We start from the raw sequence: 15,413 nt of genomic DNA, 5'->3' as shown, positions 1-15,413 counted from the left end.
TACTGCTCTACAAAGAGTAAAGGAGGGGGCATAGGACACAGCCCTGAGGGGTACCTGTGTAGAAGATCAGAGGGGCAGTGGTGAGGGAGCCCACTCTTACTATCTGCCGGCGATCTGACAGGAAGCCCAAGATCCAGCTACACAAGGCAGGGTGAAGGCCGAGGTCTCTGAGCTTCTTGTCGAGCCTGGAGGGAATTATGGTGTTGAACGTTGTTTGGCTTTTCCCTGATGCTACATAAAACCAAAGAAGGAGCTGCAGGCCATGTTATGCCTTCCTTGTGATACTTAGTCAACCATTCCTTGATGATACCATTCATTCTTTCAACTTGTCTTGTTGATTCTGGATGATGTGGGTAATAAAAAGAAGATCAGTCGACATAATTCTTGACAAACATTTCCAGTGAAATGTATTCCTTGATCAGAGTCAATGTGTGATAGCAATCTTCATCTTGGAATATAGTTCTCAAACAGAGTCAAGTCTGTTTGTGTTGCAATAGCTTTTCTTGTTGGGATGGGTTCCACCTATATTGAAAATTTTTGAACTATTACTAAGACATTTGAGTATCCTTGGCACTTTGGTAAACTAATGTACTCCATGCATGAATGTAAAAATGGACAAGATGCTGCAGAACTACTTTGTTGAGGTTGTTTCTCTGTTGATCCGTGGTTTGTTTTCTAGCCTGTCGTATATCTCTCAATTGTTTGTCAAGCTTACACTCTGAACTTTGGATTCCACCACCATTGGGAGAATCAGTTGACCACCTTTAGCACTCCAATGTGTAGTTAGTGTGCCAGCTAAGAAAGCTGCTCAGCCGGGGCTACTAGTCTCTCACTGGTATCCATGCTCATCGTCGTTTAATAACCCTCCATTTATGACCCTGTACCATGCTTCTCCATTAGAGCACTGATCTTGCGTTTCTTGGATATCTTGCATGTTTGTCTGTTTAACTTGGTTTCTTTTTCTTCCATTTCTCAATTTTCTTTATTCCTTCTCCAGCTGCTGTTTTTGTAGTTTCATCTGCAAATTCATTTTCACGGCTTTCAGTTACAGTCATTTTAAACAAACCTTTACATTTTAAAGTTGCAACTTTAATAGTAACTTCTGCGATAATGTTATTGTTCCTCAGGAGCCTTCCCCTCCCTTCATCCAATCCCATCAACACTTCCATCTGTTCCTTTCTCTTTTAAATGCATCTGTGCTTTCTGCTTTAATTATTTGTGGTCCAGAGCTCCACCTGACCACCAAACCCAAGCCAAGAAGATTTCCATCTGTTCTCTCCTGACTTATTGGTGACTATTTTACATTTATCACCAGTAAACCTGGTTTCACATATAAGAGAAAATATCCTCTTCACATCCACCTATTAATCCTTCATATTGAGGATGCCCTAGGCTTCTCACCCCTCAATCACAGCCTCAGCCTGTTCGATCTTGCTTGCCTCCGTGTTTTGTGATCAGTTCACTGCTCCAGTGCCTCTGAGTTATTTATGTAACAGTGAAACGGAACAGTTCACAGTACAGCAGGTCTGGTCAGACCAGGATTACAGAGTTATCGGATTAGAGAACATTACTGCAAGGATTCAGGCTTCTCTAGCTCAACTAGTCCATGTTAACCATGGTGTCCACCCAGCTGGTCCCAATTTCCTGTCCCATTTCCTCTAAGTTTCATCCATGCCTGTACCTGTTCAAGTTTTTCTTAAAAGACACTATTATACCTGCTTCAACTACTTCCTCTGGAGCTAGTTCCACATACTTTTGGGTGATTATATTGTCCACAGCTCCCTTTTAATGTCCCATCTCCAATACCCATTTTGTTTTGTTGTCTGTGTCTATTCATGTGCAGTCCTCTTAAGTTCTTCTGTCATTTGTTCCTTTGGTGTTTGTGAGATCAGTTTGTGTATTGTTACTTCCATGAGATTTCCCCACCCTGACAGTCTGTCATTTAAAATCTCATTCACTGCCCCATTTCCCCTGTCTGCTCATATTCTGGTCTCACTGTGACTCAGGTCCAGCTCCTCCCTGTACCATTAAGTGACAGGTTACTCAGCGTTCCCACAGAAATAATCACTGATTTATATCCCACAGGAAGGGAATTTCACGTGGATTGATGGAACTGACTACACTTATACAACATGGGTTGGAGGTCAGCCTGATGATTACCAAAGCAATGAAGACTGTGTGCGGATTGATTATTTTACAGGTAAGTGTAACAGTGAGAGGAATGTTATTTATTTGAAGTTCATTTCAGACACAGTATTGAAGAGGCCTGTGGAATGAACCAGCCCCATGCTCAGCAGAACTGGGCTCATTGCCCAGCAGTTAGAGGAGGATAAATGGGATGTATTGCAGGGACAGGGGAACAGTCCGTGTATGAAGATGAATAAAAAACAGCATTTTCACCAACTACTCAGTATGTCAGGCAGCATCTATGGAGAGAGCAACAGAATTAATACTTCACAATGAAAACCCTTCGTTCCTTAGTCAGTTTCAACTCAGTGTGAGCTTGTAGGTGGAACAACATACAAGAGATGGAATATCATGTTTGTATCACTGCAGATAAAGAAATTCAAAGTATGAAGTACAAAGAAAATTTAATATCATTTGCTTATCGGCATTCACAGTAAATATAAATAAATACAAAATAGTCAATGAAAATCTACCCACAAAGACAGACAGAGAACCAATGTGCAAAAGATAATAAATTGTGCAAATACAAAAGAAACAAAGAACCAAATAATAATGGTAGGTAAATAACTAATATTGAGAACATGAGTTGTAGAGTCCTTGAAAGTGATTCCATAGGTTGTGGTAGCAGTTCAGTGTTGGGATGGTTCAGGAACATGGTGGCTGAGGGAATGCCAGTTCTTAATAAAGTGGGACCTAAGGCATCTGTATCTCCATCCTGATGGTAGCAGCAAGAAGAGTGCATGGCCGGGATGGTGGGGGCTCCTTAATAATGTTAGATGATTTCCTGTGATAGCAAGCCTTGTAAATGTGTTCAGTGGTGGAGAGAGCATTACCTGTGATGGACTGAGCCATATCCACTAACATTTGTAGGCTTTTCTGTTCAAAGTTATTGGTGTTTCCATTCCAGTTAGTATATATACTTTTTATCATGCATCTATAGAAGTAAATCAGCTTTTTAGATGACATGCTAAATGTTCACACCCTTTCCAAGGAAGCAGAGCGGCTGCACTGCCTTCTTTGTAATGCCATTTAAGTTTTGGACTCAGGACTCATTCTTTGAAATGGTAATGTTGAGGAACATAAAGTTACTAACCTTCACCACCTCTGATCCCCTGACCTAATCATGTGCCTCCAGTTAACACCTCATATCATAATGGAATAAAAACTTTTCTAAGCAAAGTTGAAACCAGAAATATTATGTTCCATCCTCTACATTCCAGAGATTCCAAACCCTGCTCCCATGAAATAGTGATGACCCATTTAGCTATGATGGGATAGGCATGTTGTCCAGCCCACACAGGGGATTCCAGCCCAGGGTGAGCCCAGCCACTTCAGTCTGGAACAGTCTAGGTCCCCAGTGAATTATGTGAGATGTCAGGGTTCAGCAACACTCACTCTGACCACAGTATAAATTGACTCCTTTTGTTTACAAGCAACACGTGGGTTAAGGTCAAAAAACATTTATGGTTCATAGACCCTGACTCAAAAAAAGGAAATATTTAGATTAAACAGGAAGCAGTAAATGCTGAAAACATTTAGCAGGTAAGGCATCATCTGTGGATAGAGAAATAGAGATAATATATCCAATAATGACTTTCCTGTTTCTCTGTCCACACATGCTGCCATGCCGACTGAGCATTTCCAGAATTATTTTCAGATTTTCAGCATCTGCAACATTATGCTTGTGAACTAACAGGTCAATGTTGGATTCTTTTTCTCTGCTTCAAGGTACTCCATACTGGAATGATTTGTCCTGTGACACGAATCTTGGTCTTGTTGGTGCTTACAAACTTCACTGTATTTAGAAGACTACAGAACCATCCACTCATCATTTCCATCAGTGGATTCAGTGCTTTGATTTATTTGTAGATTGCTGTGGTGATTGTACTCATTTAGTTTCTCAGCCAATAATAAAGAGAATTGCATCCTGAGCTGTGTGAGTCCAGTTTCCAGCAGACATCCTGTCCCACTGTTGCTTTCATGCCTCCTCTGCACTCAGTGCTGCACTGAGAAGAATGCAGCTCAGACTTTGCAAAGCTAACTTTTTCCCTTCACCCACACTTTATGTGCTCAGTCCTGTTCACCACATACTGGAGTGAAATGAAGATTCTGCGGAGGACACAACGGAGATTTACTGGAATAGTTACAGGGAATGAGAATTTACAACACTGTGGCTAGGATGCAGAAGATGAAATGAGCCCAAAAAAAATAAACAATGAAATGGATGGTGGGAATAATTCAACATTACACCACTCCAACCCATGTAGTTCTTGTTTGGTTACTGTACTGACATTCAGCCCTTTAAAGTCAGTCAGTAAACTAGACGACATTGTGGTCTACATACTTACTGCAGGTCAAGTTTATTGTCGTATGCATAAGTACAGTGAATTTCAGATACAATGAAAAATTTGCAGCAGCGTCACAGGCATGTAGATTCAGACAACACACAGTACTTACATTTTACATAACTCAACAGGAAATTACAAATAAACAATACCTCCCTTATACAAAACAGTGAAGAAATTGGCTGTGCAAAGCAAGATGGCAGTGAAACAAGCTATGTTCCATAGTGTCCCATTGATGCGATTGTATGAGGGAGTGAAGATTACAGGAAGCAAGTGTGTACTCAGACAGCCTTGATGCGAATAAACTTTGAGACGGGGTGTGAGCTGATAAAACATTAAGGAAGGTTAAGGTATTAAGTGAATTCTGATGGCAAATGGTTGTTCAGTGCCGACTGCCTCATTTTGATCGCTGCTAAGAAGGAAACAATGAGCGTCCTTTCACTGTGAGGCTTGCTGTGGCAGGTGGGTAGGCCTCTCTGCCTCGTGTGGTGTCCCTGTCTCTTCGATGAATGTCAGTGATATCGGAGGGTGGTGTCATGTCTCTGTGTTTATGCACTGGACTACTGTGTTTATGGACTCTGGACATTTTCAGATTTATGGTTTTTATATTGTGTTTTTTATCGCCTGTTTCTTTTCCGTTTTTTTTTGCGAGGGAGGGTATTTGGCTTTGATGTTCTGTTAGTTATTTGTACAGGGGAGGGATTGTTTTGGGAGTCGATGTGCTTGTCCAATTATGTGCAGAGGGAGGGGAGTTTTGAGGGTTGATGATCAGGAAGCCGTTCTTTTTGTGTGTGGGGTGGAATTTGATGTCTCTCTCCAAATGATTTTATGTTCTTTCTTTGTTTCATGGCTACTTGGAAAAGAAAAAAAAATGGAGTTGCATATGGATACATGCTTTGATAATAAATGAACCTTTGAAAACTCTGTTGGTTGTAGAACAGAAGATGTTCCTGAACCTGGTGGTGTGGCATTTCAGACTTTTGCATCTCCTGCTTGACTTTACCAGCAAGCAGAGGGGATGGCCCAGATGGTGAGGATATTTAAGGATAGATGCTGCTTTCCTGAAGCAGTGCCTCATGTAGATGCTCTTGATGATAAGGACAGCCGTGTCCATGGTGGACTGGGCTGTGTCGACTGCTCTCTGCAGTGAGTTGCGGTCATAGCTCAGCACATCAGGGAAACCAACCTCCTCTCCACGGAGCCTGTCTACACTTTTCACTGCCTCAGTAAAGCAGCCAGCATAATCAAAGACAGCACTCACCCTGCACATTCTCTCTTCTTCCTTTTTCTGTTGAGCAGAAGATACACAGCCTGAAGTATGTACCATCAGGATCAAAAACAGCTTTTATTCCATTGTTATAATATTATCAAATTGTAAAGGGGGTTTCTTCTTTTTTCTTTGTTACTGTTGGGAAAGGGTTTCTTCTTTTTGTTAACTAGCAGGAATGCTAATTTACTGATAACGAGAATGGTATTCCTCTATAAACCAAATGGGGATTAATGTTCTTTCTTCTGAGTCTGTAAGCTTTTGTTGACGGGCTTTTGGGCAGATCAGCGCAAGGGGGTCGAGAGAGAGGACGCAATGCTGTAAGTTGGGCAAGGATCGGACCCCAAGCGGGGGTCCGAGTCCAGGAGGTTCTCCAAGGAGGGGGGATGAAGCTAGATGTGCTTGGTTGACCACTCGGAGGGTCCTGAGCTGCGAGTCGAGGAGTTCAGAGGGGATCGAATGGTGGCCAGAAGACTTCAGAAATTGAGCTCCAAAGGTTGTGCACGAAATGGTTTGGACTTTGATAAGTTTGGCGCCTTTTCTTTATTTTTTTTCTCTTCATATATACTGTATCGTTATTAATCACTTAGTTATAGCAACCTTTATAAATTGTACTCATTTAATCGCCTATGGTGTACTGTCTGTTTTTGGGCGAGGCGGGGACATCACACAGCATCCACACCAGCTGATTACCCAGTTTGGCGGGGCCGAAGGCTGCTCCCCCTAGGCGAGAATAAGCTGAGCGAGCCTGAGGCGACCCAGGGGGTTACATTGTGGGGTGCTCGTCCGGGGTTGATTTCTGTGGAAGCTGTGTGATCACCCTCTTTAAATTGTGTCTGCGGTGAAGAGCTGGTGTACCTTTGTGGGTGTGCGATTGCTGGTTATCGCTGCGTGTGTGTTGGGTGGGGTGGCTGCTGTTGGTAGCCTGGAGGTCACTGTTCGAGTTCTGACTAGTGCTGATGAAATGGTGGTGGGACCATGGGTTGTCCGTACTGTTTGGAGAGTGAGGAGTGACATATTGGGATGTTTCAGCAGTGGTGAGCTCCGCCCGGTTGTTGGAATAATGTCCAGCCCTAAAGGGGTGGAGGCGTGGGCGGAGCGGACCCCTCAGTTGCTGGGTGAGTGGCAGTGCTTGGCTGAGGGAAAGCGACATGGACTGTTTGAAAGTTTGAGTAGGCGGGCTGGTGACTTTGTTAGAACTGTCAGGCGCAATTACCTCGAAGTGACCGCTGCCAATTCTGGGAAAGTGTGGGAAAATGCGTGTGGTTCGACTGGAAGTCAAATGCCGCAGCTGGGGGGCTTATCATATCCGTGGCAGGAGATTGGTGGGAAGTTTTTAGGGTATCCCTTTTTGCCTAGGGGGGCAGATATATTGCTTGTGGTGCCAAGGGGATCTGTCAAGGGGATCAGTTGTTCCGTTGATTCGAGAGGTGTCGGGAAACTTAGAGGAGGCCCAGTGGGGGAACGGCTTGGGGCCTCTAGGGGAGCACGTTCCCAGCAATGTACCAACGAACTCCCGAAAGGAGCAGACCCTATTCCTGAAGGCTTAGAGGGGCCACGCGCACAGGTGTTGTTACGGATGGATGGAAGTCAAGTTAAAGCCATCCTCGGCACCGGGGGGCCGGTTAAGTTGCTGTACAGTTTGTTTTATAACCGTTATTGGAAACATTTACCCTTGACGACATTGAGGACACTGGAGATTCGGGGTACCAGTGCCATTGATTATTCAGACAATGGTTGTTGGTCAGTGAAAATGGAGTTCTTAGAGGCAAATGTGGAGGAGACTGAGGTTCATGAATCGTTAATGCTGATGTGTCCGGACACTGTTGAGATGGGCCGCGTTTCTGTTCGAAAAAGTACCAAAATCCTGCTGGTGCGCTTGGGGGCCTGCCCGGAGGAGGCGGGTGAGCGCTGTTTGGAGGCATTGTCGATGCACCCAGAGTTTCGAGCTGCTTGTGCGGACGTGTGTAGCAGCATTGGGCCGATACCGAATTCAAACAAGAGCCAGTGGTGGTACGGCCTGGGGGAAGTATCTGAGGGTGAGACCCTCTTAGTAGACACTGCGAAATACCACGAGGGAGGGGAGTTGACTGCTGAAGACACCTTGGAGAGAGAGGTGTTGCGGCAACTGGCCCCTGAAGCCGTGGAAGACGTAGGCAGCGTGTGTGTGGATTATATTGCGCTGAAGAGGCGCACTGTCAGTGACCAGAATATGGTCCTGAGGGCCGGAGAGGCGATGGCCTGTCTGAGTGGTGCGATGTGGTTTAAGGTGCTGGATCTGAGGAGTGGATGTTGCCAGATCCCGATGAGTGGGGCTGACAAGGAGAAGACGGCCGTTATAAATTCCCTAGGAGTCTTTGGGTCCGAAAAGATGCCACAGGGCATATCTGGAGCCCTTGCAACCTTCCTGCGGGGCAGGTGGAAGACCATAGGGGATATGGAGGCGTTTGGAGTTTTGGTGTATGTGGATGATCTCTTGGTATTTGGATTTGCCTCAGGAGAATATGAAGTGAGGTCGTTGCAGGAACAGCTGAGAACTACCGAGTTAAAGTGTTTTCTGGACATGTGCCAGGGCTGGCGAAGGTCGCAGCTAGTGAGTGACTGTCTCTACGGAATCAAGTTTGAAATGAAGACGGAGAGACTGGAGAAAGTGATCTGGAACCATTCGGAAGACTTACAAGTTGGAGAGAATGAAGAAAGTTGTCTGACTGAGGGTAATAGCAAACTGAGAACCCAGAGAGGGGAGTTTGCAGAGGTGAAGAAATTACAGACAAATCTCAGAAGAGAGAAGTGGAAGCTTGAAGGGAACCTGAAGATGACCATCGACAGTTCAAATGAAGTGCAAAACCTGAAAGTTGATCTGGAAGAAGTCATGAGGAAGAAAAAGCTGGAGAGAAGTGCAGTGAATACTGAACAGGAGGCTGAAGAGACTGCGGGGGCAGTGCAGGCCACATGTTTCCATTTGGAGAAGATCAAACAGCAGCTACTGATCACAGAAATGAGGAAGAATACAAATTCGATGGATGATGTGCTGGATGTGTGGTACATGCTGCCTTTTGCTGACTTTCCCTCGATTGAGGAAGAGACCTTTGGCCCTTCTCCCATTGAGTCAGGTGTAGCGGGGAGAGTTAGCTGTGTGCAGTGTGGGGCATGAGTGAGAGGTTGAGAGAGGAGTTGGTAGTGGGCCCAAGGTATCCCCAGTTGTGTCCGAGCCTGAAGGGTTTAGGGGAGGGATACGGAGGTCTCAGAAGGGTTAGGGAACTCCCAGATAGTTGGCCTAAGTAGCGCCTGAAAAACAGGGCGTGAGGTTTACTGTGTGGGGAGGAGATGTCACTGTTTGTGCTTGGGTTACGGTGTGTTGGCAGGAAAGGTGGCGAGTTATTTAGTAGTCATGAGGACATGACTTTTATTTGGTGGAGGGAGAGTGTAAAGGGGGTTTCTTCTTTTTTCTTTGTTACTGTTGGGAAAGGGTTTCTTCTTTTTGTTAACTAGCAGGAATGCTAATTTACTGATAACGAGAATGGTATTCCTTTGTAAACCAAATGGGGATTAATGTTCTTTCTTCTGAGTTTGTAAGCTTTTGTTGACGGGCTTTTGGGCAGATCGGCGCGAGGGGGTTGAGAGAGAGGACGCAATGCTGTAAGTTGGGCAAGGATCGGACCCCAAGCGGGGGTCCGAGGCCAGGAGGTTCTCCAAGGAGGGGGGATGAAGCTAGATGTGCTTGGTTGACCACTCGGAGGGTCCTGAGCTGCGAGTCGAGGAGTTCGGAGGGGTTCGAATGGTGGCCAGAAGACTTCAGAAATTGAACTCCAACAGTTGTGCACGAAGTGGTTTGGACTTTGATAAGTTTGGCGCCTTTTCTTTATTTTTTTTCTCTTCATATATACTGTATCGTTATTAATCACTTAGTTATAGCAACCTTTATAAATTGTACTCATTTAATCGCATATGGTGTACTGTCTGTTTTTGGGTGAGGTGGGGACATCACACAGCATCCACACCAGCTGATTACCCAGTTTGGCGGGGCCGAAGGCTGCTCCCCCTAGACAAGAATAAGCTGAGCGAGCCTGAGGCGACCCAGGGGGTTACAAAATGTTTCTCTGAGTACAATATGCTGGAATCTGGAGCTGACTATCTACCTTGTTATGATCTTGCACCATTTTGTTTATCTGCTCTGTCCTTTCTCTTTGACAATTAAAGCCATTCCATTCTTTCTGCATGTTTCCTGTCCACAGAAGAGCTGACAAATGTCTGATGTACAATGACCCATTTCAGTCCATTTCTGTTTGTTAATTCCCAATATGTCAATGCGTAGTCTTGCCATCTCACTTTTGACCACATCTAGTTTACCTTGATACATAGATCTTACATTCCGGGCTCCAATGGTGTATCGGTCTTTACAACATTGAAGCTTCTTTACATTTCCAGGCACGTCAACAGTTGGACATCCTTTCAACTATAGTCCAACCACACCATTAGCTCTGGTACTACTCATACTTGTCCTCTGTTCTTCCGCATTAGCAGTTGGGCACCTTCAGACCTGCAGGGCTCATCGTCTGGTGTCATTCTCATATATCTCTGGTTACTTTTATCCATAAGGTCTTCTTCGAAAATTCTGGAGTGGGTTGCCTTTTCCTTATCCAGTGGACTATATTTAACCTGACCTCTCTGCTGTGACCGATCCATCTTGAGTAGCTCTACATGGGATAGCTCACAGCATCACTGAGATACTCAAGCCCCCTCACTACGACAAGATAACAGTCCACGAAGAGGAGAGAAGGTAGATCTATTCAAGAAGATTAGAGAAATCAAAGGAGCATTTCATGCAAAAACGAGTATAGCAAAAGACAAAGAAGGGAAGGACCTTGCAGAAGCAGATGACATCAAAAAGAGATGACAGGAATACACAGAAGAACTGTACAGGAAAGATCCCAACAGTGAAGACACCTGCAATGACTCTTTCAATGATCTAGAGCTGGAGATTCTGGAAAGTGAAGTTGAATGGGTGATAGAAAACTTTGCCAATAATAAGGCTGCAGGATGAGACAGGATTCCAGTTGAATTGTTGAAAATTTAAAAGGTGGTGCTGTAAAAAAGTTGCATGCAATTTGCCAGCAGATGTGGAAAACACAACAATAGCCTTCCAGTTATATTCCAGTTCCCAACAATGTTCAAATTACCAAAGAATTCCACTAGCTTCTCATGCTGGCAAGGTAATGCTGAAGATCATGCAAACAAAACTCCACCAAAATATGGAACAAGAACTACCACATGTGCAAGCTGGTTGTATAATTGACAGAGACACCAGAGACCAAATTGCTAACCTATGCTGAATAATGGAGACATCGAGGGAATTCCAGAAAATTATTTATCTATGTTTTATTGGCTACTCTAAGGCCTTCAACAGAGAGGACCATAATAAACTATGGCATATCCTTAAAGAAATGGGGATACCTGGGCACTTGATCTGCCTTATGAGAAACATTGTATGAAGATTGAGAAACAACATTTAGAATTGAACACAGAACAACAAACTGGTTCAAGATTGGGAAAGGGGTACGACAAGGTTGCATATTGTTACCCTACTTACTTAATCTATATGCTGAACACATCGTGAGCAATGCTGGTCTAGAGGACTCAAATGTTGGAATGAAAATTGCCAGACAAAATATTAACAATCTCAGATAAACAGATGATACCACTCTAATGGCTGAAAGTGAAGAGGATCTGAGGAATCTTCTAATCAAAGTGAAAGAAGAAAGTGCAAAAGCTGGCTTGTTTACCAAAATTAAGAAAACCAAGATTATGTCAACCAGCCCTATTGACTCTGTGATAATAAATGGAAAGAAAGTGGAAGCTGTGACTGATCTGTCTTCCTCAGTTCAAAGATTTCTATAGATGGTAACTGCAGCCGCAACATTAAATGGCACTTACTACTGTGGAGGGCAGCAATGGTAAAGTTCGATAAAATACTGAAGAGCAGAGACATGACATTGTCTACAAAGATTCATATAGTCAAGTCTATGGTATTTCCAGTTGTGATGTATGGCTGTGAGAGCTAGACTATTAGTAAGGCTGAAAACAAAAGAATTGATGCCTTTGAAATTGGATGATGGAGGCAAGTGTTAAGAGTTTGTTGGGTGGCAAAAAGATCCAACAGGTCAATACTTGAAGAAGTACAGCCAGACTGCACCCTTGGAGGCTTGATTGTGAGACAAAAGCACAAACATTTTGGCCACATCATGAGAAGACAAGACTCCTTGGAGAAGACTCTCATGTTAGGTAAAACAGAAGGTAAAAGAAGGAGAGGATGACAGAGGCTACAATGCATAAATAATATTACTCAGACAATGCATATGACCTTGGAAGATCATAGAGAGGCAGTTTCCTATAAGACTGCTTGATGTGCTGGAGTCCATGAGGTCACAAAGAGTTGGACTTGACTTAACGACTGAATAGCACGTACTTTTTCTGTAGCCATTACACATTATTCTGCATTCTGTTATTTAGAAATATAGACACAGCACAATCTACCTCGTTGTAGCCTTTCACCTTTTGGCCCTTCTGCACTAAACTTTCTCTGTAACTGGAATTGGTTTATCAAGATACACTGAAAGGTTTGTCTTGTACTACTGTTCATATCAATCACATCATTACACACTGCATTGAAGGGGAATGAAGTAAAACAGTAACAATGCAGAATAAAGTGTAAAAGCTACAGAGAAAGTGCAGTGCTGGTAAACAATGAAGTGAAAGTTCATAACGAAGTAGATGTGAGGTTAAGAATACAAGAGGTCCATTCAGGAGTCTGATATCAGTGGGATAGAAACTGTCCGTGAGCCTGGTGGTATGTGCTTTCAGGCTTTTGTATCTTCTGCCAAACAGGAGAGGAGAGAAGAGAGAATGTATGGGACGGGTGGGGTCTGTGATTATGCTCACTCTTTACTGAGGCTGCAAGTAGTGTAGACAGAGTCCACAGAGGGGAGGCTGGTTTCTGTGATGTACTGAGCTGTGTACACAACTCTCTCCAGTTTCTTGTGGACACATACAGAGCAGTTACCAATATGAATCCAAGTAGAATGCTCTTTGTAAAAATTGGTAAGGGTCATGTGAAAAATGTGTCTCCAGAGGAAGCAGAGGCAATAATGAGCTTTCTTGTCCATGCTTAAAGCTCACAACCCTCTCAATCTCAACACCGGTGATGTGGACAGGAGCATGTGCACTGCCCACCTCTTCAAATCAATGACCAGCTCTTCTGTTTTGCTGACATTGGGGAAAGGTTGTTGTCAGGACAACACGTCACTGAACTTTTTATCTACTTCACTACACACTACAGTGGGATTATCAGCAAACATCTAGATGGAGTTGGTGCAGAATCTGATAACGCTCGTCATGAGTGTAATGAGAGGAGTATAGGGGACTGAGGACTCAAACTTCCTTGGGTGCCTGAGTTTAGAATCATTTTGATGGAGTTGTTGCTGCTATCCTTACTCATAAAACCACATTACATAGGAGCAGAATTAGGCCATTCAGCCCTTTGAGCCTGTGCTGCCATTAGAACATAGAACTATTGCACATTACAGGCCCTTCAGCCCACAATGTCATGCTGCCCATGTAACCTACTCTAGAAACTGCCTAGAATTTTCCATCATGCCTGATTTATTATCTCTCTCAACACCATTCTCCTGCTTTCTTCCTGTTACCTTTGATACCCTGACTAATCAAGAACCTATCAATCTCCACTTTAAATATACCTGCTGACTTGACCTCCATAGCCATCTGTGGCAATGAATTGCACTGACTCACTACCCCTGGCTGAATAGATTCCTCCTCTTCTCTGTTCTAACAGGGTGTTCCTCTATTCTGAATCTGTTCATTTTGGTCCTAGACTCTCTCATTCTAGAAAACAACTTCTGCATATCTACTCTAACTTGGCCTTTCAAAACTTGAGGTTTTAATGAAATCCCCCTCATTCTTCTAAACGCCAGTGAGTACAGATGTAGAGCCATCAAACACTCCACATACACTAATGCATTAATTCCCACAATCATTCTTCCACAACTGATCCCCCACTCCCAATGCCAGCATATATTTTCTTAGATAAGGGGCTCAAAACTGCTCATCATACTCCAAGTGTGGTCTGACTAATGCCTTATTAAGCCTCAGAATTAATTCCTTGCTTTTATATTCTAGTTGTTACGGAATGAATACAGTCATTCCATTTGCCTTCCTTACCACAGACTCAGCATGCAAAATAAACTTAAGTGAGTCTTGCTTGAGGCACCAGGGAGGCAACATACCTTCTCAGAGTTTTGTTATTGTTCAGAAAATCTCCTGTCTGTTCCGTATCGCTACTGCATGCCTCTTCTCCCCACTTATCTTCTGAGCCCCAGAGCCACACTCAATACCAGAGACCTGACTGCTGTGGCTTTCCTCGGGGTTTCTAGTGTCAGGTGGGATGGTGTTGGGAGACCTCTAGTGGATGGTGTGGGAAAATGCCACCTTACATATTCCTCTTCGACACAGGAGGCTCCCACATTATTCTCGACACATCCAAATTGGCACCAGCAACTAGAAAAATGAGGCTACTGTTGGTTATCGTAGTGGATTCACTGGACATACACAAAATGGCAACATCAGTGTTACTCTTCCTTTCATGTTAGGTTCTTTGATATGGTGCCATCCTATTGTTTTATCAATTTGTACCCTGGAGCTGAGCATGTTTTGGGTTCTGATTTGATGCAGAGGCTTTTCCTTTGTTTTGATCCTATGAATCCAGTGTATGACAAATCAAGCACCTTCACAATGATACTCAACTGATATCAACTGGTTCTTACCAGGGCCACCCTGTGCCATTGGTTAGTTTGGGTTGATATTACTCTGCTGACTACTCATCCAAAGCCCTTGAATTGGAGAAACTTTACCATGTTTTTGTGGCATATGAGCAGAACAATGGAAAGTTTAATTGACAGCCTAATGTTAAAGGACCTGACTTCAGATTTCAGAAACAACCAAGGAAGCAAGACTGAGGTTGCTAGAGTATTCCACAGTTAAATACAACCAAAGCTCCTTTGCCCTGTTGGATCAACTGATAACTGAAATGTCTTAAGGTAGATAAGTCATCTGGACCAGATGGTATACTCTCCAGATTTCTGAAGGAGCTAGCTGAAGAGACTGGCAGGCATTAGCAATGATCCTTCCAGAATTGATAGATTATGTCATGGTTCCAGAGGAGTCAAGGATTGTAAATATCACTCTACTCTTCAAGAGGAGTGAGAGAGACAGAAGAAAAGAACATAAGGCATTTAGCCTGATCTTACTGGATGGGAAAATGTTGGAGTTGATTGTTAAATATAGGGTTCTGGGGTTTTGGAGACATATGAAACAATAGGCCAAAGTCAGCAAGGTTTCCTTAAGGGAAAATCTTGCCTGACAAATCTGGTGGAATTCTTTGAATTCTTTGAAAATTGACTAAGGAGGATTGGTGGATTTTTGCATTTGGATTTTCAAAAGGCCTTTTACAAGATGTTGCACATGAGTTTTCTAAACAAGATAAGAGTCCAGGTTGTTACTGGATATATATTAGTATGGATAGGGCATTGGCTCACTGGATT

The 15,413-nt window shown here is 43.6% G+C and overlaps 2 protein-coding genes across 3 annotated transcripts in view; both read left to right on the top strand.

Annotated features, from left to right (window-relative positions):
- Window positions 1-1,509: 1,509 nt before the first annotated feature.
- LOC132403447 (C-type lectin lectoxin-Lio2-like) lies at window positions 1,510-4,118 on the top strand. Its single transcript, XM_059986850.1, has 3 exons — window positions 1,510-1,759; window positions 2,086-2,200; window positions 3,916-4,118. Exons 1-3 carry the CDS (start codon window positions 1,607-1,609, stop codon window positions 3,990-3,992), a joined length of 345 nt encoding a protein of 114 aa, XP_059842833.1. The 5' UTR covers window positions 1,510-1,606; the 3' UTR covers window positions 3,993-4,118.
- A 566-nt stretch (window positions 4,119-4,684) lies between these two features.
- LOC132403449 (C-type lectin mannose-binding isoform-like) overlaps window positions 4,685-15,413 on the top strand; it is a 122,569-nt gene continuing 111,840 nt past the window's right edge. For both annotated transcript variants that reach the window (XM_059986852.1, XM_059986851.1), the window contains exon 1: window positions 4,685-4,994. The gene's annotated coding sequence lies outside the window, so the exon portion shown is untranslated. The remainder of the gene's footprint in view (window positions 4,995-15,413) is intronic.

This window comes from Hypanus sabinus, chromosome 13, assembly GCF_030144855.1.
Source record: "Hypanus sabinus isolate sHypSab1 chromosome 13, sHypSab1.hap1, whole genome shotgun sequence".
Classification (NCBI taxonomy): domain Eukaryota; kingdom Metazoa; phylum Chordata; class Chondrichthyes; order Myliobatiformes; family Dasyatidae; genus Hypanus; species Hypanus sabinus.
This window is presented reverse-complemented; position numbering and strand designations above follow the sequence as displayed.